A 22,229-nucleotide genomic window follows, 5' to 3' on the forward strand; every position below is an offset into this window, starting at 1 on the left:
TGTTATGCTTTAGTGCTGCAACAAGGTTTTATTAATAATAAATTATTATACCTTTTGTTTTACTACACCATCGGTAAGTTTCCTGTGTACAGATTATTAAGGATGCTTGTTTCAGCTGGGAGATTAGACAATAGGATCAATGAAAAAATAAGTTGTCACACACTCCATGGAAACTTTCAGAGAATCCACAAATAGTGGCTTTCAAATGATTTTGTTACATTTTGCAGGTTTAGAAAAGAAGCAGATGAGACAGCATGTGTGATAATTTAGTTTTTCATCTGATAATATTAGAACATGTCAGTGATGTCTGAGGGGCTTTTATAAACACTGTATAACTAATACTCCTGGAGAGGGTATGAATTACACAGAGGCTTCTGGGGAGCCCAGTTATGGGGGGGGGGGGGGGGGGGCATTTTGCCTTGGCCCCCAAAATGTCTTGAAACGGCCCTGGGTGTGTGACTGAGTTTTGAAGGTGATCTTAATTGTATCAGATGTATAAATATGACATGTGTATAACTTATTGTTTTTTACTGGTAGAAGCGTGTAGTGGAGATAAATCTACCTGCATTTTACTTTTCAACACTTTGTTTTGTTTTCTTGTTTTTATTTAACTATTTTCCTGTCCTGTCTGTCTCTCATCTTCCTGCATCTCCTCATAATTCTCCAGAAAATCTGTTGCCTGGATTCTTACCTTTTCACCTCATCAGTTACTTTTGAGCAGATCAAAGGGATCTCCTGACCACAAAGCGCAGAGCGTGTTTCGATGCTGCGTCAGTGAGGTGAAATCACCGCAGCACAGGTGATGAGCTCCGCACGCTTCAGGCACAAATAAGACAGAAAATAGAGAACATGTGCAGACAAGAACGATCGTGTGCTAATTATAGTTTTTTGGTTGCGCCACTTTGAGAATGGACCGTGCACTGGAAGCAGCTGCCTGGATCGCTGCGCAACAATGCGGAACCGGTTCGCAGCAGCGCAAGTCTGCAGGCTCTCCCTCGCGCTGATCTGCCGGTACCGGCTCTCCCTCGCGCTGATCTGCCGGCTCTCCCTCGCGCTGATCTGCAGCTCTCCCTCGCGCTGATCTGACTTGCGCGCAACGGCGGGCGGGAAGGGGGGGGGGCGCTTTTGGAAGAGTTGTGCGACACAACGAATCGATGACGAAAGTCTGCAGGCTCTCCCTCGCGCTGATCTGCCGGTACCGGCTCTCCCTCGCGCTGATCTGCCGGTACCGGCTCTCCCTCGCGCTGATCTGCCGGCTCTCCCTCGCGCTGATCTGCAGCTCTCCCTCGCGCTGATCTGACTTGCGCGCAACGACGGGCGGGAAGGGGGGGGGGCGCTTTTGAAAGAGTTGTGCGACACAACGAATCGATGACGCAATTCGTTGCCAACGCTTTTAGTAATCGATTTTCATCGAATTTATCGATTCGTTGTTGCAGCCCTAGTGATCAGTTTAAGTTGACATAAACATGGCAAACACACGTTGTTGACAATCCTTGTCATTGTGTGCGTTAAATAAGTGTATAAATAAGAACGACCAACGTGTGTTAACTCATTCACTGCCAGCCTTTTCCTGATCGGTAAAGCCCTTCGCTGCCAGCGTTTCTCAACGTTTTTACTGTTTTTTTAAGAGTCACAGAACGTTGCACGCTAGGATGATCTCAACGCCAGAACTACCAAAAGAAAGAGTAGATTCACCTCTTACATCAGGAAGAATTTGCACGTTTCGAGCGTTATCCGTTCTTTCATAATCCGTTGACAAATTGTGATCGGCAGAAGCTTTTCCGGTTCGCGCCTTACGTTTTTTACAGCAACGGCCCAAAACGATCTCCTAACACATGGATTTTCTGCTTCCTGGTCACGTGACGTGTGACTTATGCAGATGAAGATCGGCTTTAGAGCTGAGATGTTTGTTCTCACGGTGCGGGGGCTCGTTCCGATGCCCACACAGTAAAAAAATGCAAATGATGACTTAAGTTGTCATTGGCCGTGAATGGATGGATTTAAAATGAAGACTTTAGTCATCAATGGCAGTTAATGAGTTACTAGGGAAATAGCTGGCGAGCCATGCTGATACATGTTTGTCCATGAGCTGTGAGCGTTACGGGTACTTTTTGGGTCTTAGCCGCTCACAGCGCCACTTCAACAATGCAATATCCTTACAACCAGGGTCCGAAATTAACACTCACCACTCGCCAAATGTGAGTAAATTGCTCTATTTTAGGGCTGCAACAAACGATTATTTGGATAATCGATTAATCGGACGGGGTCTCGACACGATTAATCGATTAATCGGATTACATGGGGAAATTTTTAAAAACTGCTAGGGAAACGTTATTTCTCTCCTTCCTTCACTTTATTTAACACAACATTATTAGAAAACAGTTCAATAGCAGAAAAACAACATGCCATCACCTAAATTGTCTTATAAGGTGTATAGACAGAGACCCTAAGCTACATCTATCTGTGACCTAAAATGCTTGGTCCAAGTTAAACAGCTTAAGGGCAATTCTCATCTGTTTTGTTTGATCTCATCTGTTGACATTTATTTTAAATGTAATTAAACATAGGCTGTGAATTAATCAAAATTGATCACTATTTCCAAAAATGACTGAAAAAATACCAAATAAAACAAAAGTAAATGAATGCCATCCTCCTTGCGATGATGCCCTGGGCAACTGCCATAAAGTCACATCAAGAAATGCTGCTGATCATTCCAATGATCCCAAATAGACTCACATTAGGCCACATGAAAGCAACTGAACCCAAAAATATATTAACCAGTATATAACTGCACTCTCACACAACACGCCTGCAGCAACAGTTAGGACTCCTCCCTCCCTTTTAAGAGCGTTTTTGCTTCCGAGGACATTGTGGTTGTAAAACCACATGCTAGTAGTCTGGCCCCGGTGTGATCAACCAGTTTCTGCGGGAATGTGACGGCGGAACCAGGGCCAGATTAACACTTTGTTGTACCCTGGGCAACAATATTCAAGGGCTCCATCATCACGACCCAAGGATCACCATAATGTGGTCACATACAGAATATTTTACTGTAATATGCAGTAAATATACTCAATACTTGAATGCCTGACAACACGTAACCCGCCCAGAGTAACCTTTGACCCACCTCGTGTGGACTGACCAATGAGGAGAGGGTCTTAACTTGAGGCCCTCTCTTCATTGGTCAGTCTGCATGAGACTGACTCTCAACTGACGTTCAAAGTCATAGGCAGCGAAGCGTCTCTGTGCAGCGCAAAAGCCCGGGTGGACAGTTTGTTTAATATAGGGTGACCATATTTCCATTTCCAAACAAGAGGACAGGAAATCTGTGCCTATGACGTCACACCATGACAACGCCACACAAACCACGTTGGGACCCATTTCTTGTAAGAACTAATTTAATATCAGATTCTGCCAATAAAAGGGCTCTAAAACAATTCATATGTAAATATTTTGCATATTTAATGCAAAATCTCATTTTTATGCTTTAGTGCTGCAACAAGGTTTTATTAATAAGAAATTATTATACCTTTTGTTTTACTACAGCAGCGGTACGCTTTTGGAAGAGTTGTGCGACACAACGAATCGATGACGCAATTCGTTGCCAACGCTTTTAGTAATCGATTTTCATCGATTTTATCGATTCGTTGTTGCAGCCCTACTCTATTTGGCGAGTAAATTTTTGAGCTTTACCTGCCACCTGGCGAGTAAATGTTTGCACCAAATTAGTTATGTTTATCAGTCATCTTCCATGGATTTCTGATACTCCTCCCGCCTTCATCCAACGTACACAAACGTACGCGAAACGTGAACGCCGCATCCAACGTCATTTCCAACGTCAGTTTATCAAGTTAGCAGTTAGCTTCGTGTTAAAACTAGCGGTGAAATGTAGCGGTTTTTAACCGGAGTCAGCCAGCCTTCCAAAAGAAAACTCGTCGAACTGGAAGAAAAACCACCAGGACCAGTGGCAACCAGAAGATTTTGTGAAAAGTGGCGAACTGGAGATGGCGGAGTCGTGAGACAATGGCTACATTATGATGGCCACGTAGCGTTGCTGCCTTTCACAGACACTTTTTCTGCTCGTGCTGCAAAAAGTATAGCCGTCTTCTATCAACTGTCCCTCGGCATTCTTCAAATATCCAAAAAATGTCCATACTTCCTTCTTTGAGGGATAATAAATGTCCCGAGTGCTTAAGTGCGCATGTGCCACCGGCTTCTTCAGCAAATGATACGGTGGCTGGTAAGGGTCACCGCGCCTACGCCGCAGCCACGGTAATCCACCGAGATAATATTTTTCTTTTTTAAAAACAAGACGGTTATTATTATTGTCAACTTTTTTACCGGGGTTTACTGCTACACCGGTTACCGTGACAACCCTGACACACTTTCATGCTTTGTAATGCTTTGGCACAAAGACGGTGTCAGAAGCAGGAGGCCAGACTTCATGGACAGAGAAAACAAGGAATCTGACTAGATTTCAATGAAAGAGTTCATAAAAACATCTCTAAAATAAATAAATAAATAGTAAAAATGACAAAAGAGTTGTTTTTCTTATTCATTGATGTTTTAATTATTTTGTCACTCAGTTTGGAATCAACATAATATAGAATAACATGCTTTAGGTAGATCTAAATCATTTAGAATTTTGGCTGGTAAAAGATATGCTTGGCCGGTAGATTTTCATCATCTACCGGCCAACTTGGCCGGTGAGTAAAAAATTTAATTTCGGACCCTGCTTACCACAGATGAGCAAAATATCAAACACGCCAAAAATCCATGCAAACTCATGGTTGCTTATGTGTACACTGTAATAAATGATAAAGTGTTTTAGTCATTTGGGCTGATGTAATCAAGTTAACTGTACACATGACCTCATTTAACTGATGAAAATATGTTAGAAGAACTTCAACTTAAAAAGACAGAGAAAAACTCCAAATATTAATTTCTGTTTACTTGGGATAACTGGTTGTAGGCGATCTGTACAGAATACGCATGCGCCACATTGTGACGTAAAAGTCACATGGTACAATCTTCGGTAAATTTCCAGAACAAGTCACCACCATTTTCTTTCTCGCTTGGACTTGGTCCCTCAGATTCTGAGTGAGTATATTTTAATTCAATACTTTTAATCTTTTAATGATTTATTTCGGCTTAACATTCGGTAACTAGGATGTTTGTTTTTAACTCTACTATTTCGTCATTTTAATTCAATATTTTATGCTATATTTCTGTTTAATTTTGTTGAACTAGCTAGTTTATGAGCACATATACTCCCACCACCCCACCCGGTAAAAAAGTTGGTATTGTCTGCCTGTTCGTCCGATCGATTTTATGAAAATTTCGGGGGAAAATGTAAAACTTTGAGTTTTACAGCATTAAAAACCCATTTTCTCCTCTCACTCGTTCGCCTGCGGTTTCCTGCTCTCAGTGCGGTTAAGCTAGCTGACACTCCATTCTCCCGCTTGAGTAACCCCTTTTCTCATCCCGCTCGCCTGCTGACCCTTTCCCTCTCCATCCGAGATGGTTAGGGTTTGGTATGCCATACTTGGAGCGGGCGGAGTCCGGTTCGGTGTAGCTGACCGCACAATAGAGGATGGGATTATGAACTCGCGCCTCAAACTAGACACCGTGTACCGGACATATTTCTCCATGGTGTACCGTTAAGAAGCGGCACGCGCGCATGGGTGTAGTTATTTTTTCTTGGGCTTGTTGAAGACCACTGAGCACTGCTGAGCTGCAGAGAAGGAAGGATGGCTCGTGTTTGTGTCCGCGCTCGCGTCTGTGTGTGAGTGAGAGAGATAATATGAAAAGAACTAAACACCAGTACAAATATTTAAACACAAGAACATTAACTGAGCACTTTATTCTTGTTGCAAAGAATATTATAAAGCTTACACTTATGATTGCCTGTATTGTGCATCTCAGGTTATATTTTTATTTTTGTTGAGCATGTGAATAATGTAAAATAATTTACTAGAACATTTTTAGAGGCGGACCCAGTCATGGTAGCCACATAATTCCCCATCCCAAAGCAACTGAATAATTTAACTTAATTAATATAAACCTAATCAGGTCTGCCTTCTCTTACATGCATGGTTATGTGTATGTTTACTGAAGTTAGTGGTTGCATGCAAATGCTAGAACCTATATAACATTTAATACTGTTTTAACTCCTAGGTTTGTTCATTATTGATGATTCCCTTTTATTATTTTGTCTATTTCAGGTTTCACCACTCATTTTGGCTGTTTCTGGGTGTTGGTCTTCATGAGATGGTTCTGCAAGTGCTGTAGTTTCTCCTCACCAAACCGTCGCACATTAATCACCCATTATAAATTGAAGCATTGTACTCAGGCAAGACATTTTCCTCTTCCATGTCTTTATGCAGACTGTGTGCTCCTTCAGGACTGAATCTTCCCTTAGGAAACATTTAGCTAGAGATCACAGCTGTTCTTCCTCTGAAAATCCAGCTACTTTAAATTTGATTTGTGAACTTTGCTGCTTTTCAGAGACTTGCACAATTACAGAATATTTTGCACATTTAAAAAAACACTTAAACCACAAAGAAACTGTGAAATGCCCATTCATAGACTGTGATTTTCAGTCAAATGTGTATAGCACTTTTCGTGCGCATAAATGTAAGAAGCATCAACAGTGTTCTGTAGAAAAATTTCGTTCAAACTTGCATAGGAATTGCGCTTTGGTGAATGTGGGCTTTCAAAATGAATTACAGATAGAGTCAGATTCTCATGCGTTAACAACTGAAGAGCCATTAAATGATCAGGATCTAAGTGATTTACTTCAGCACCAATTTGCCTCCCTCCTACTGCGTATGCAAACAATTTTACATGTTTCAAAGGCAACTACTCAGGAAATAATAAATGAGCTAACAAATTTAAATTTAGTTTTAGAAGAGTTCAACCCAAAACTTATTGAAAATGTTATAACCAAACATAATTGTGTTGTTAATAGTTCTGTCACTGCAGCTATAACAGAGATTGTTAAAAAAGCTAACCCTTTAAGCTTTCTGTCAAGGAACGGCCCTTTTTGCTCCGATTACAAAAGAACAACATACTACAAGACCCATTTTAAAGTAATTGAGGCAGTAGAATATATTTTAGATGCCCATTTGCATCGTAAATTTGCATATATTCCAATTTTAAAAGTGCTGTCTGAATTACTAAATCGTAATGATGTGTTAGATAAAATTATTGAAGCTGAGCACAGCAGAACCAAGGGCCACTACTGCCAGTATAAAACATACAGGGACAGTTCATATTACAAAGACAATACTTTCTTTACATCTGAAGATCTACGAATTGCTCTGGGGCTTTATATAGATGAGTTTGAAACCTGTAACCCACTAGGGACATCCAAAAAAATCCACAAAGTCTGCGCTGTATACTGGGTCTTGTCAAATTTGCCTTTGGATTGCAGGTCGTCTGTGCAGTCAATCTATCTTGCTTGTCTGTGTCACAGTAGTGATGTTAAAAAACATGGATATGATGCAGTTCTACAACCACTGATTAAAGACTTGCAAATACTTGAACAACAAGGTGTGTACATTCAGAAACTGGGAACAACTATAAGAGGAACTGTGCTTTATGTGTCAGCAGACAACTTAGGGGCTCACTCTTTAGCTGGTTTCCAAGAAAGTTTTAATGTTGACAAATTTTGCCGGTTTTGCTTAGCTAGCCGGCAAGATATTGACACATTTGAGGTCAAGGACAGAGTGTTCCCTCTGCGAACAGTTGAGACCTACGAAAGTGATTTACAGAAGTTGAAAAGTCAGCAGTTAGATGTAGTTAATGGAGTAAAAAGAGACTGTGTTCTCAACCTACTTTCATATTTTCACTCCATCCAAGGATTTCCTCCTGATTTTATGCATGATGTTTTTGAAGGTATTCTTCCTAAAGAATTAGGCTTGTGTCTGAAAAATCTTATATCAAAGCAGTACTTTACATTAGATCATTTGAATTCCATCATTGAATCTTTCCCATTCAAGTTTACAGATAAAATAAATAGACCAAAACCAATATCACAATCTTTTGCTCAGAAAAATTCCATCAGTGGAAACTGTCATGAAAACTGGACGCTTTTACGGCTGCTTCCATTAATGATTGGTCATCTTATACCTGAAAATGACAAAACCTGGCAAATTATTCTGGATTTGAAAGAAATAGTGGAACTTTTGGCTAGCTGTTACTTTTCAGAAGAGTCATTGTCATACCTTGGGTGTAAAATTTCAGATCACAGGTGTCTGTTGAAAGAGGTATTTCCAGATTTTCACCTCTTGCCAAAACACCATTACTTAGAACATTACCCAGACCTAATTAGAAGATTTGGGCCTGTTGTGGATTTTTGGACCATTAGGTTTGAGGCAAAACACAGTTTTTTTAAAAGGGTTATCCATACCTCTCACAATTTCAAAAACATTTTACTAACTTTGGCAACAAAACAGCAACTCACATTAGCCTACTATCTCAATCTGCCTAGTCTTTTTAAACCTGATCTGGAAGTTCAACGTTGTTCACTTGTTTCCCCTAAAACTCTGAAAGACAATATGAAACAGGCATTAATTTTGAAATATGGAGATATTACATTTGTTTCTCTAGCAACCCATGCTTCTGTAAAAGGCACAAAGTATTCTGAGGGAATGTTTTTGTCCAAGGGGCACACAAGTGGATTACCAGACTTTGGGAAGTTGTTGAAAATTGCGATAATAGATGGGAAAGTGTCATTCATCATTGCACCATATCACGTGTGGTACTTGGAGCACCTACAGAGCTATGAGCTTGTGGAAAAGCAGCCTTCTGTGCTTCAGATTGTAGAACCACATGAACTAAATGGATTTCAACCTTTGTATCCATACACACGAGCAGGAAAAGTGATCGTGACACCAAAAGCCTTCCTACTTCATTAAGGTAGAATTGAACTGCTTTGTATGTTTAGTTTGGGCAAGTCAGTGTTGCATGGCTTAAGTGCCTTACAAAAGTATTCTTACCTAGCCTAGTGAACTAGACCAAATTCTTGCTTTGCAAAGTTTGGTCTAGGCACGCTCCATTGGAACCTCAGCAGCTCCTACCAGGACTCTGGCTGGCCAATCACAGCTCTCTAGAGAGGTTTCAAACACATAAAGAGCTGTGATTGGTCCATAATGGTGGGCCAATCATAGTGCTCTATCTGCTTAGTGAACAAATCACAGAGCTTTATCCGCTTTGTGGGCCAATCAGGGCACTCTATATGCCTGGTGGGTGGGATGATGCAACAGAGTGACACAAGAGTATGTCACATTCATTGTCCAGTGGAATGCGGAGATCATTTGAAAGACAACGATAGAACCCGCCCCACAACCGAGAGCCGTCAATGGAGCGTGGCCAGACTAAATAATACATTTATTTAGTCTGGCTTGCCAGGCTAATTCTTACCCACACTTTATAATAAATAATAATAATAATAATAATAATAAATGTAATATATGTGGTCGTTGTAAATCAGTTTTCCTTTTTTTCTACAACGATGGATATTTAAACTACTTTTCACGGATTTCAAATTGATTTTCGGAGCATCGTTACATCCCTATAATTGAGATAAAAAATTGAGCAGCCCTACCCTTCTGGAATATTTTCAGATTTTATTTTTCTACATTGAATGTGCTTGTGTATGTTTCTAGCTTATTTGAAAGTTCTCATCGCTGTGCTGCTGCTTTGTTAGATTTGTGACCTTTTCTTTTTGAATAATTTAGTTTTCATTTCAAAATCACTTACAAATTATTGTACCCTGCAATAAAATTTCCAGGATTTCTTTCTCTACATTTTAGAAAGCAAAAGCTTGTCATTAAATAATTTTTGTGTTTTTGCATACTTCACAGAAAACAAAGGTGGTGCCTCAAAAGAGATGCTGCTGCGTGTCATACTTTCACCTCAGGACATCAGAAAGATAAGACTGGATTCTGTTCCTAAATCAGTTGAAGACCTTAAGCTGGATGTAAAAAACAAACTGCAGCTGAACCAGTGTTTTGACCTTCAATATGAAGACACAGACTTTAAAGACTTTTGTAACCTGACATGTGTTGATGATCTTTCAAAGGACAAGGCAACACTGAAAGTCATCTTTTGCCCTGATTCCGCTGAGCCATATTTGGACTCTTGTAGTTCTGATTTAACATTGTCAGCTTCCTCCTCCACATCCACAAGTAGCAGCCAATCAGTTTCTTTTTCAGGACGTTCTCAGCAGTGGCCAACAGTATTTCCAGTTCCCACCTTTTCATTTGATGTAGAACTTAGGCTTAGGCAGGGAAATGAAATTTTTGAATCCCATGGAAAACTTTTAACTCTTTCAAAAGATATGAAGTCTGAAATCCTGGATAAGATGGCAGAAACAATGTTTTCGTTTAAGGCATACCCTGCAAATGAAGACTTTGAAAAAGCAGCCCACAGCGTTGTTGAAAAACACCCTTGCCTCAAAGAACCAGGTTCCACATCAGGATGGTATGGATGGAAAATAAGTCTAAAATTTAAGATGGGCAATTACAGGCAGAAGCTAAGAGATGCTGGCTGTCAGGAACTGAAGATAAACTCTGATAAGAGAGGTTCAGGGGATACACGAGGAAGAAGAAACAAAGTAAAAAAACCCAGAAGGTCGGAAACAAACTTTCTACCAGACCTTCCCCAAGGGAGAGATATAAAAAAACTGGATGAGGAGCGAATGATGCTTTCCCAAGAAATGGCGAAAGCAAAGCCAAACTTGGATTTCATTGACAGTGGCATGAATGCCACATTTGCTCTGAGAAGAAAGGAGATAGTAGAAGAAGAGCCACCTGTAGTGGAAATGAAAGCCAGATGGTCTGCCCTTTTTACTGAAAGACAGGTGTGTTTTAGGTTATTGCTATCTAAATGTATATATAGTTACCATTTTAAAATGTATTTTATAACCCTTTTACATTTTTTTTTATTTGTCATCTCCCTAAAGATTGTCAAGGAATTCACACGTCTGATGTCAGTGGACATCAATTATTTCTATGAGAGCCTAGATGGCAATCTCCAGAAACTGCTTCTGCTGTATAGGTCAAAGCGTTTTGAGGGAAACAAGGAGTTGATGTCTTTGCTGGAGAGTCTCGACAACGATGTAAGTTAAATTGTATTGACACGGAACATAGTCCTAATTCTTAATTTTTTTAAAGAGAAACAGGGCTGCCACAAACAACTATTTTAATAGTAGACAATCGCCAGTTTTGTTGACGATTTGTCGACTAATCGTGTCATTAATAAAAGTATAGCTTTTAGAACCAGGAAGCCAACATGTTCAAAAAGGCCTCGGTCAGCATGTTAGCTTGCTACGATGTGCATGTGTTTGGCTTTGTAACATACTCATCCGTTGAAAAGGAGAAACGCTTTTATTTTTTTAACTGTAATAAGTATATTACAGTAAATAACTCCCGGCCCCGGGAGATTTCCGGGAGGGGCACTGAAAATCGGGAGACTTCCAGGAAAATCGGGAGGGTTGGCAAGTATGGGCTGACCCAGATGACGACTACTGCGTATGTGCCTAGAGCAGGCGAGATTTAAAAAATGCTCATAGAAAAAGCAACGTGTGCACTATTAAATTTATTGTTGACCATTTTGTTTGTCGTTGTGACGCGTTGACTAATCGTGGCAGCACTAAAGTGAAATCGTTTCATTTGAATAAGAGGAAACTTTTAAACTGCATTCAGATACTAGTTGAAATAAAGAAGTAATACAAATATAAATATCTTTCTTTTTCACAGCCATCAAACCTAAGAAAAAGGACTCCTGTGTTGCTGGGCCTGCCATGGTACATGAAAGAAAATCCTTTCACACTCTTGAAGATATGTGAGGTAAGAAACATTTGTGATTTAAATGCATACATGAATACATATTTAATAGGAACATGTCAATTTTTTTCTGATCATAATTGGTAAATGGTAAATGACTTGTATTTGTATAGCACTTTCTAGGGTTCTACAACCACCCCTCCCCCCAAGCAACGCAATCAGTCAACCACCCATTCACACACACACATTCGCATGCTGGTGTGTTATGTGAATTGGGAGCCTAAAGCGTGGGGCACACTGGAGGCGGACGTGCCGTAGTGCGTCGCGCCCACACTGTGATTTTAAATAGAACCCATTATAATTAATGGAAGTGGCCACACAGGGAGTGCTGCGACGCATCCCAGAAGCACCGAGGCGCCAGTCCTATCTGCGGTTGCGACGCAGCTATTTATGTCTTTGTGGAGTACTTTACAACAGAAATTATAACGCGGAACGGCTTTACGGCACAAACCCAACTGCCGGCACAACCTCACAAACTTTTGAAAATTTTAATGATCATAAAATTGTCTCATACGTGCAAACTTGTAGCTTTTGGGTGAAAATCACCATTTTTAAAGCCAAATGGTGTGTTCACGTGAATCGTGTAAATCCGAAGAGATTTTGTTTTCCTTTGGGGGGGGGGGGGGGGGGGGGCTTCTGTGGTGTTTCAGCAGCAGCTGGTCTTCCATCTTTCTACACTTGCGGACCATCGACTCGTTAATGTTATATTCTCTCGCTGCTGTTCTGTTTCCATGCTCAACGGCGTGAGCGATGGCTTTGAGCTTGAACTCTGCCTCATAAGCGTGTCTCTTTGTTGGTGCCATAGTTACCGGTATAACTGCGTGGAGCAGTGCCGCACCTTATTTGGTGAGGGTGGGCGGTGCTATGGGCCGGCTCTTCGTTTTCCTGCGGACGCAGATGTGGCTGGCCTTAAATTACTGTACGGTACTGTTTGATATTGATAGTAATAAAGATTTATTAAAAAAAAAAAGATGTGGCTGGCCTCACTCACGTCCGCATAAAAGGCGCACTTCCGGTTCAGGGGAAGATCAAAGGTTTTTAAGTGCGCCTTATAGTGCGGAAAATACGGTAAATGGATCATGAATAATAATAATAATAATATTTATTATTATTATTATTGTTATACTAATAATGCTATTGCTGTGCTGTGCTGTGTAGCACCTCCTCCCTCCACGTGACCGATCCAAAGGACCGCATGCATGCCAAACCAAAGAGAGAGATCCATTTGGCTCACTGATCAATGATGGCCTGCTGCACCCCTAACAGCAAGATGGGAAAAACAACACTTCCTCTATTGCCCAAAATTACAATAATGTCCCTAATGATGTATAAGGGTTAACAGTACAAAATAATCTGCAGAACAATTATTCTAAGTTGTTTTTCTATTCCTAAAGTTGTATTTGTTCTTTTTTTTCTCCATTAAGCCAACTGATGCTGAAGATGATCTCATCAAGGGAATAGTGGTAGGAATCCTTCTTGTTTTAGAAGATGTCAGTGAACCACTACCATCATTTTTTGTTGATGTTGCCATTGTGCTTGAGGCAAACATTGTGATTCGTCACCTACGTGACCTACCTAATGCTTTCATGACACTGATGGGACTGATGTATGTGCTGAACCTCAACTATCCCAAAGACATGAAATACACTTTTGAAGTAATTCAGCGTCTTTTCATGGGACTTGGGATCGACTCATGCTCTGCCAGGGTCCATTCCCTGAAAAATGCACTTCTCAAGTGAAGCAACTGCTTGGGATGAACCAATCACTTTTGGTCTTTAAATAATTTGTGGTGTTTTTTTGTTTGTTTGTTTCTTTGTTTGGGTCAGGTGAAATGGAGGTTAAGTAATGTCACCATGGTAAATTCAGTTTGTTGTTTATTGTGGTTTCTGTATTGTGTATTCAATAGTCTGTTCTTCAATCCAACATTCAACTCTGATACTGTTTTATAGTGTATCGTCTGTTTGCATCAGCTGCAGTGTGACTGACTTGAAGAAAAAAACTGAAATGAAAGTCAACATGTATTAAAGGTTCAGTTCAGTTTGTTATCCTCATAAAACCTTTCACTTTTAAGACTTTAAAGGGATAGTTCACATTTTTTGACATGAAGTTGTATAGCATCATCACCACCAACATAGTGCATTAACACTAACACATCTTCCCCTTCCTTCTCCTGGCCAGAGACTTGCCCCGGAGAAGTGATTCCAGAACATAGTCCTGGCTAGTTTGGAGTACGGTATCTGCACTTCAGCCTCACATAACAATTTGCCATTGAAAGCATGATTAATTTACATCTCAAAAATAAAGCTGTGTGACTTTCCTAGCAGCGGATCTAGAGGAGGAGGGGAGTCAGAGCAAGTTTTGCATCGATTTCAATGCAAAGAGTGTAATATCAATTGATATCCCACGTAATATCAAGTTGGAAATTCATGCAGATTTATTTTTGAGATGTAAATTAATGCACTATGTTGGTGGTGAGGAAGCTATACAACTTCATGTCAAAAAATGTGAAGTATCACTTTAAGATGGAGATGTGAGTATAACATGATTTTGTTAAACCGGTTGCACAGAAATGTGTGCAGTAGTTAATTTTGGTGGTGACTAAACCATACATCTTAAAATTTTCAGTGACAAATGTACAAGTGTTGTTTTTAACTGCATTTTTCGTTTCTTTTTAAAACACAGAAAAGGCTTTTTTACCTTGCTGACAGTTTTGTCTGCTGACTGCAAAACTTCCTCACAGCTGTGACGCTGATAGTGGTGTCACTTCCTTCGCATTTAGTGACGCCACCATCAACGTCCCAGCTCTAATGAAGTTTTGCAGTCAGCAGACGAAACTGTCAGCAAGGTAAAAAAGCCTTTTCTGTGTTTTAAAAAGAAACGAAAAAATGCAGTTAGTCACTAGACACAGCAAAAATGTTTAATGATGTTTAAATTGTTGTTGTGACTTGTTATGAGATTGCACATCTTGTTTAAAGATTTTTATTCAAAAATGTTATTTTTTATTTTTTTTTTCCTTTGCAAAGACATTTTACTTCTTTGTTACATTAGGCTTTTCTAATGTCTTACCTTTTCTGGTTAAGGCTTGAATTATTTTTAAGAGTAAACATTTTCAAAAGGGCATGTTTTAAGAAACAATTTGTTAATGACTTTGTCTATTTTGTTACAAAAAATGTAAAAAAAATGTAAATAATAAGTCAATTCAACTTGTTAGGAGTTTGAAAACAACAATAAACTAAGTTTAACCAACATGTTTTTTATTTCTTTATAATTGTAATGAGCAGTCAAACCAATTTGATTAAAGTTGACACATTAGCTCTTATTAAGTGCTTTGAACTACAATTAGTTAGTTGATGTAACTTAACTGAGTCACAGCAACAAGGAAACTTTACTGAGTCAAGTTGGGTTAACAAAAACAAAAAAGTTAACTCAACTTAATATCGATTTTTATTTGTTTATTTTGACTAATAATTTTAAGTTCAGTATACTTAATAGGAATAGTCAAGTCAACTTAATTTAAGTTGCTTCAACGCCTTTGATTAAGTATTCTGGACTTGATCGTGATAGTTGACAAAACTTAACTGAGTCAAAGCAACAAGGAAACTAGACTGAGTCAAGTTGAGTCAGCAAATCTTTTTTTACAGTGTAGCTGGTCATGTGGTGTTAATCGCGTATCGTTACCCCCTGTGTACTACACAACGCTCAGCGCAAAATTCGCCCTGATCTTGTAGGTTCTCGCACAAGGGGAAAATTGGTTTAAAAAAGTGGAAAAGTCTCAGTGTATGCCTAGCTTAACAGGGTAAAAGGTTATCATGAATTAGACTTTTTTTGATAAGTTGGGTTTTATCTTTTGACCTTGTGTCGGTGTACTTAACAATAAACAGACTACCGAAAGGAGGCAGGTTTATGAAGGCCTCCAGTCAAAGGAAGAAAAATATTTTCTTTTTGGTGATGGTGACCTGAAAGCATTTTATTATCTTCTATAGATACTTACTAAATCAGATAATGTAAAAGATGTTTCTTCTACACTATCAAATGTTTTATTCATGATTTACTCTTTACCCTCACACTGTTATTCAGTCGAAATTTGTAACTCGCTGATAGCATTTTTTAATGAAAAGATTTTAAAAAATCACCAGGGTGTGGGCTCCCTCTGGTGTCTTTGTCTCGGATGAACACTTTCCTCTGACTTCCACATTCTCAGAGTTTGAGCTTCCTTCTGCTTCAGATTGCAGACCTTATCCGTAGCTCCAAATCTTCCACTTGTCTTCTGGATCCCATCCCTACTAGTTTACTTAAAACTTCTGTGTCGGCCTTGCTTCCAATTATATCTGTTATCCACTCCTCTCTTGTTACTGGTGATGTCCATCAGTCACTGAAGTCAGCTATAATTAGCCCTATACTGAAAAAACCTGGGGCTGATCCAGATGACCTAAATAGTTTTAGTCCCATTTCTAATCCCCCTTTTCTTTAAAAAATCCTGGAGAAAACTAGTTTCACAGCTCCATTCACATTTAACTCGCAATAATCTATTCGAACAGTTTCAGTCAGGTTTCCGTCCTCATCACAGTACAGAAACTGTCCTCATCAAAATAACCCTAACAATTTGCTAATGGCAGCCGATTATGGAGTAATTTCCATTCTGGTTCTTTTGGATTTTAGTGCTGCTTTAGATACAATCTCTCACTCCACTCTGTTGGCTAGGTTGGCATCTACTCTTATTTCTCTGACAGGACTCACATCATTCAAATGAAGACTTTTGCTTCCTCTCCATCTGGTGTTGCTTCAGGGGTTTCTCAAGGTTCAGTACTTGGCCCTCTTCTTTTTATAGTTTATCTGCTTCCCCTCTGGGCTATTTTTAGGAATTTCAAGCTCCAATTTCATTGTTATGCTGATGATACTCATCTTTATGTTTCCACCTCTCCGTCTACTCTTCTTCCTCCAGTAGCTCTCACTGAATGTCTGCCAGAACTCAGGTCATGGTTTTCCAAGAACTTCCTATGACTTAACCCTAAGAAAACTGAGGTGCTTCTCATGGGTACGAAATCTGCTCTGGGGAAGGCTGGCAGCTTCTCTTTAGTCTTTGAGAATGTCACTGTTTCGTGTGGATCAGGTTAAGAGCCTTGGTGTTCTGTTGGACAGTACTCTGTCGTTTCAGCCTCATACCAATTCAATTTGAACCAAAGTATTGTTGAGTTACTGCCATCAAAAACCAAGTATCATTAAAGTAGTAGTAACAAGAAATATTTACTGGTACCTAGGGATGTCAGGGTTTCCCTTACATAGGCGTAGCCGTGGCGGCTCGCCACGGCTGAAATCCCACCGCCACACCTACAACATCCCAAGTTTTATTGATGTTTTTTTTTTTTGCGCCATTTCCCGAAGAAGCAGCGGGAACTACTGTGTTGTTGCTTGTGATCACAGCCGGCAGGTAGCAAGGAGGAGTAGGCAGGGCAGGGTGGTTACAGCTATGAGCGTACGGATAAAGCATTTTTGGCGAATACGAGCAAGAAACGAGTGTAAAACTCGTAAATATCTGTAATCGTGCTGAATGAAATCCTCATTGGGTAACTGACTGTCTTCACGCTCTGTGATTGGGCAGTCAGATAGAGCGCCCGCCCCTTCCTACACACAAAACTGCAGCCGGGAGCTCCGTCAGCTCGGCCCAGGCATCAACGCACACACACACACAGACAGTAAAGCCGGGCGGACACTGTGCGACTTTTTCACTTTTTTGAGCAGATTTTCCACTCGTGCGAGAATCCACAAGATCGGGGCGAATTTAGCGTTGAGTGTCGTGTAGTGTACAGGGGGTTACGAGAGGCGATTAACACCACGTGACCAGCTACCAATCAGCAATTGTGACTCGCACGGACTTCTGGAGTGTTTGGTATTTATCTCGTTCCTCATGAGGGTTGAAGCAGCGCAGCGAGCGGCTGCGACCCAAAAAGTAGCAGAACCGCTCACGGCGCATTCGCAATCCTGCATCAACTCCGCTCACCCGCTATTTCCCTAATAACACATGTTGTTTGTTTTTATTTCTACACGTTTTTTTTACTCACCAAGATTGTCAAGAAAGCGTGTTTGTCGTGTTCATGTCAAATTAAACTGATCACAAAACACAGATTTACTTTATTTCGTTTTCCTCATCCAGCCCCCATGAATCCCTGTGTGTCCTCCTGCAGCACTCCCAAAGGACAACAGGCAAAACCAAAAAGTCTGACGTGTTGTGTAAAAACTGCTATTTTTAGCATATTTTTAGGTCCGACGTGTTGCTACCAGACAGTGGCGGTTCTATATTGAATTACTCCCCGGGCGAGGCCCCCTTTGAGCGCCCCCCCCCCCCCCCACCCCCACCACCACCACCACCACACCACCCCACCTGCATGAACACACGCATGTTTTCTACAAACAGGCATGTTTTATTAGAACGACTATTGAACATTCATTTTTCTAAGTTGCACATATTTACATTAATTACTATGAAGTTGTCAGAATGTAAAGCAATATACATTATATACTGTATCAAAATATATAGAATCAAATATACAAAAACAAACAATAACTAAATATTAGGAATATATGAACATAATAGATAATAAATATTCTAAATAGCAAAAATATTTCACACGTAACAAACTAAAGATAATCACTACAGCATTGCACTTAGAATAGAAAACACAAACTAAAATTAAAACCTAACCTTGATGCAACGTCATCAATAATGTCATCATATGAAATCTGCTCCCCTACTGAGTGATTGATACTAATCAGAGCCAGGTGAGTGAGCCGCCCTGAAACATAGTTGACCTCAGGTATGACTTGATCAAGTTTTGAAAAGCTCCTCTCAGCTTGAGCCACAGTGACTGGCAGAGCAGTCCAAAAGTTGGGGTAGAACTCCAATAGATCTTTATCATGATCCATAATATTTTAGAATTGCCTCTGAAATTGTAATTTAAACTGACATAAAAAACTGTAGACTACCAAAAATGCCAACTTTTACAGAACAAATCATGTAAAAAATAATCAGTGCAGCCATCTGCAATAAATAAACAGGATAGTTAGTGGTGACTGGGGAGTTTTCTTCTGCTTGTAGAGTTGTTTTATTTATAATTATGTGAACATGATCAACATGTGTTTGTTGTTGTTCAGGCAGGCCACAGGCTGCAGTGAGCATTTAACAAATCCTAGTTTGAATCAGTAAAAAACGATTCAAGGACTTTTTTCGAACCATTTGAATATTCGTTTCAATATTTCAGCCCTATTAGCTCTGTTAGCAATTAGTTGACCGCATTTAACCGTTAAAATCCCAGTTAACTGGTTCAAAAAATTGAAAACATGCATCATGAGAGCTACATACCTTTATCTTTCTCCTCTTTTTTCTTTTTTTTTCCCCTGAATGGGGCACCTGGTGGTTTTAGCCTTTTTATGTTCATCTCTTCTGTTTGGCTCCTGACTCAGTAAGTTTCCTTTAGTCAGGACTAAACAATTTGACCTTGATGGGGGGCTGACCACAAAATCGTTTTGTTTTTCCTTTTTTTTATTCGGCCATTTCACACAATTCAGAGAAACCTGAAAGAATGATAGGCCTGTGTTTATGATATTATGAATCAAATATGGAAGAACGTTGAGATGTTATTGACTTTAGCCATGTTAATACAGTTGATTCAGCCCCTGCCCGCTCATTTCATTTGGGAAAGACGCAGAGGTGAATTCCCCCGCCGCACCCCTCCCCTTCCTGTTCTTCATAGACACACGGTGCACGTGAACGTTCTCAGTCAGCAGGAGCGCCTGCAGCTGCAGGGGGCGCCAACTTGCTGTTTCCAATCCAGACACTGTCATATGACAGATAATAGAAAACCTCGGTGCGGCGCAGATTTCCTTTTTTTTTTTTTTTACTCAGCGCTTGTGCGCCCCTTTTGTGTCATGAAAAAATGCCGCCCCGGGCAACTGCCCTGTCTACCCGTGCCTAAAACCGCTACTGCTACCAGACGTACAGTGTGAGCACATGACTCGTGAGATCTACCCTGCGCTGAAGTCGTACAGTTTGAGCTGAAGCTGTGTTACGAGTGAAAAAGTCGCACAGTGTCCGCCCAGCTTATTATAATGTTCACTGTAATGCATCATGATGTTCTTAACAAATAAATTAAATAAAAAATATTGGTCAGTAATGCCAAATATGTAAATTTGTGTTTCAGTCATTTTTATACTGGCTTAAAAATACTTCATTAAGTCTACTAAGCAGGGGTGTAGAACGTTTTTAATAAGGCCAGCCCAGTAATGATCTTGGACCAAAATAAAGGGGGCAGAGAGTCAAATAAAGGGGGAAAAAGAAGATGTTTTTACAGACGCCAAGAAAAATTAAATGCCAAATCCACCCTGCAAAGTGTGTCACTGAGAGTTTAAAACAGAAATTATTCTTGTGCAAATATTGGTGTATTCACCTTTAATACTAGTTATTAAAATGCAGCAGTCGCTGGATTGGTGCAGTTCTAAGTGGAGTGCATCAAATAAAACAATATTAACAGAAAGGTGAGACGTGTCATCCCCCCCCCCAACACCACCTCCACCACAGTTGGAAAAATTCCTAGGGGAAACACTGGATGTCCCGATACAACTAATTTCACTTCCGATACGATACTGATATTGCATCCTTCAGTATTGACAGATACCAATACCAATCCGATACGGTATCGGCACAAATCATACATACTTTTACCTACTTCGTAGTGATATTACCCAATCGGAAAACAAGAGCCAGCAACAGTAAGTATGAAAAAAATGACAATTCTTTTTTAACCATTGGTTGCAAAAATGCAGGTGTGGAAACTTAAACCGCCTGAGCACCATTGGCAGTAAAATTTCTCGTTGTGCAGTAAATAATTGAGAACTTACCACGCAGGTGGTGCCCAAGTTTTGTTTGTCATTTATACCGATGTTCACCTCCCCCTGTGTTCACGCATTTGGGATACATCATGGCCGCGCCCTAGGGGTGCAACCAATGGATCATCATTAATCCGCGATCCTTTCAGCTCTCTCTATACAATTTGACACCCACACAGTTTGCAGATCGGCCTTGTGGAGGGTGGAGGCGCTACCTGTTCCATGCAAAGGAGAAACGCACAGTGGTGGTGAGGGTGGAGGTGGAGAGGAGCTTGAAAAACTTCCTGCATCGTTTAGGTCGCATGTATGGGAGCATTTTGGCTCCCCTGTAAAACACAATGATGATACAAATGGGCTTTTTAGTTTATATGACAGGGTTGTTTCTTTGATTGTGTATATTGCACTAGTATCTTGTAACCCTATCTTGAAATTTAATAAATATGCATTTGAAACATTACAGTTGCATATTTATTTTTCAGGATGGACATTTTGTGACCTCATACTTATCGTAAGTTACCTTTTGAGACATGGTGCTATTGGGCTCCTACCCGTAGAGCTTTCTCAAGTACAAATACATGATTGTAGAGAAGAGTTTATTATAGCCTCATAAAATCAACCATAATGATAATAATAATGATTTCAAAGCAAACAGACCTCTAGTATCAGAATAATATCGGTATCGGCAGATATCTAAATCCAGGTATTGGAATCGGATCCAAGTGAAAAATTGTTGATCGGTGCATCCCTAGTACAACGTCCGCATCACTGCAGATGCAGCACCAATCTGCTTATCGATCCCATGCTCCAGCTTTCTCTCACTCGTGAACAAGACCCCGAGATACTTAAACTCCTCCACTTGGGGCAGGATCTCATCCCTGACCCGGAGAAGGCATTCTACTCTATTCCGACTCAAGCCCCTCCGTCTGTTCTTATTGTAATAAAAATTTTTGTCAATCACGTTGAACGATCAGCTAACCAAATACATGATTTAATAACAATCTTGAGATTTTAGGAGGAATGCAGAGAAGCACTCTGACAGACAGGACGAGAGCCTTAGGATAAACATGAGGGAGAGGAGAGGAGATGTGTCTGTGTTCTACGAGTGCCGGAAGAATTATATTATAAGAAGTATATTAAAATTATATTCAGATGTGTTTTCCAAGACAAAATTTGAAAATATTAACACCTTTTCCAAAACAGAAAAAAACATTCCATGTTGGTTTTTAGTGTAAAATAGAAAAGAAATGATAAACAGATTATCTGGTGCAGTTTTTCTGGAATGAGGAAAGATCTGTAAAAGCAAACTGTAGTAAGTGTGATGCCTTAGCCTGGCAAGCCAGACTAAATAAATATATCTGTCAGGAAACGTTCCAGGGATGGCTCTCGGTCATGGGGCTGTTTCTACCTTTGTCTTTCAAACGATCACTGCATGCTACTGGACAATAAACAACGGGACGTACTCACTGCAACGCATGTCAGTCAAATAGGCAGTCCACT

At 40.1% G+C, this 22,229-nt stretch overlaps 2 protein-coding genes across 4 annotated transcripts in view; both read left to right on the forward strand.

The window, feature by feature from the left end:
* The window catches only part of LOC129157143 (zinc finger and SCAN domain-containing protein 31-like), a 36,605-nt gene that overhangs the window by 12,990 nt on the left and 1,386 nt on the right, over nucleotides 1-22,229 (forward strand). The gene's annotated exons all lie outside the window — the stretch shown is intronic.
* Nucleotides 1,394-14,615, forward strand: LOC129152454 (uncharacterized). 3 transcript variants are annotated; one of them, XM_054730845.2, is made up of 4 exons: nucleotides 1,394-10,867; nucleotides 10,970-11,125; nucleotides 11,766-11,855; nucleotides 13,277-14,615. In XM_054730845.2, exons 1-4 carry the CDS (start codon nucleotides 9,896-9,898, stop codon nucleotides 13,589-13,591), a joined length of 1,533 nt encoding a protein of 510 aa, XP_054586820.2. In that variant the 5' UTR covers nucleotides 1,394-9,895; the 3' UTR covers nucleotides 13,592-14,615. The 3 variants fall into 3 exon arrangements, with proteins under 3 accessions (XP_054586820.2, XP_070404105.1, XP_070404106.1); XM_070548004.1 differs by having other exon boundaries at nucleotides 1,394-11,125; XM_070548005.1 differs by having other exon boundaries at nucleotides 1,394-11,125; nucleotides 13,011-13,502.

The sequence above is a fragment of the Nothobranchius furzeri genome, chromosome 2, assembly GCF_043380555.1.
Source record: "Nothobranchius furzeri strain GRZ-AD chromosome 2, NfurGRZ-RIMD1, whole genome shotgun sequence".
NCBI classification, from domain to species: Eukaryota; Metazoa; Chordata; class Actinopteri; order Cyprinodontiformes; family Nothobranchiidae; genus Nothobranchius; species Nothobranchius furzeri.

What these genes read in the sequence shown, in the direction of transcription:
- LOC129152454 (XM_070548004.1), top strand. Translation starts at nt 9,896, where the DNA reads ATGCTGCTGCGTGTCATACTTTCACCTCAGGACATCAGAAAGATAAGA. An exon ending in TGGAGAGTCTCGACAACGAT is followed by an intron (nt 11,126 to 11,765) that starts GTAAGTTAAATT and finishes TCTTTTTCACAG; the next exon opens with CCATCAAACCTAAGAAAAAG. An exon ending in CACTCTTGAAGATATGTGAG is followed by an intron (nt 11,856 to 13,276) that starts GTAAGAAACATT and finishes TTCTCCATTAAG; the next exon opens with CCAACTGATGCTGAAGATGA.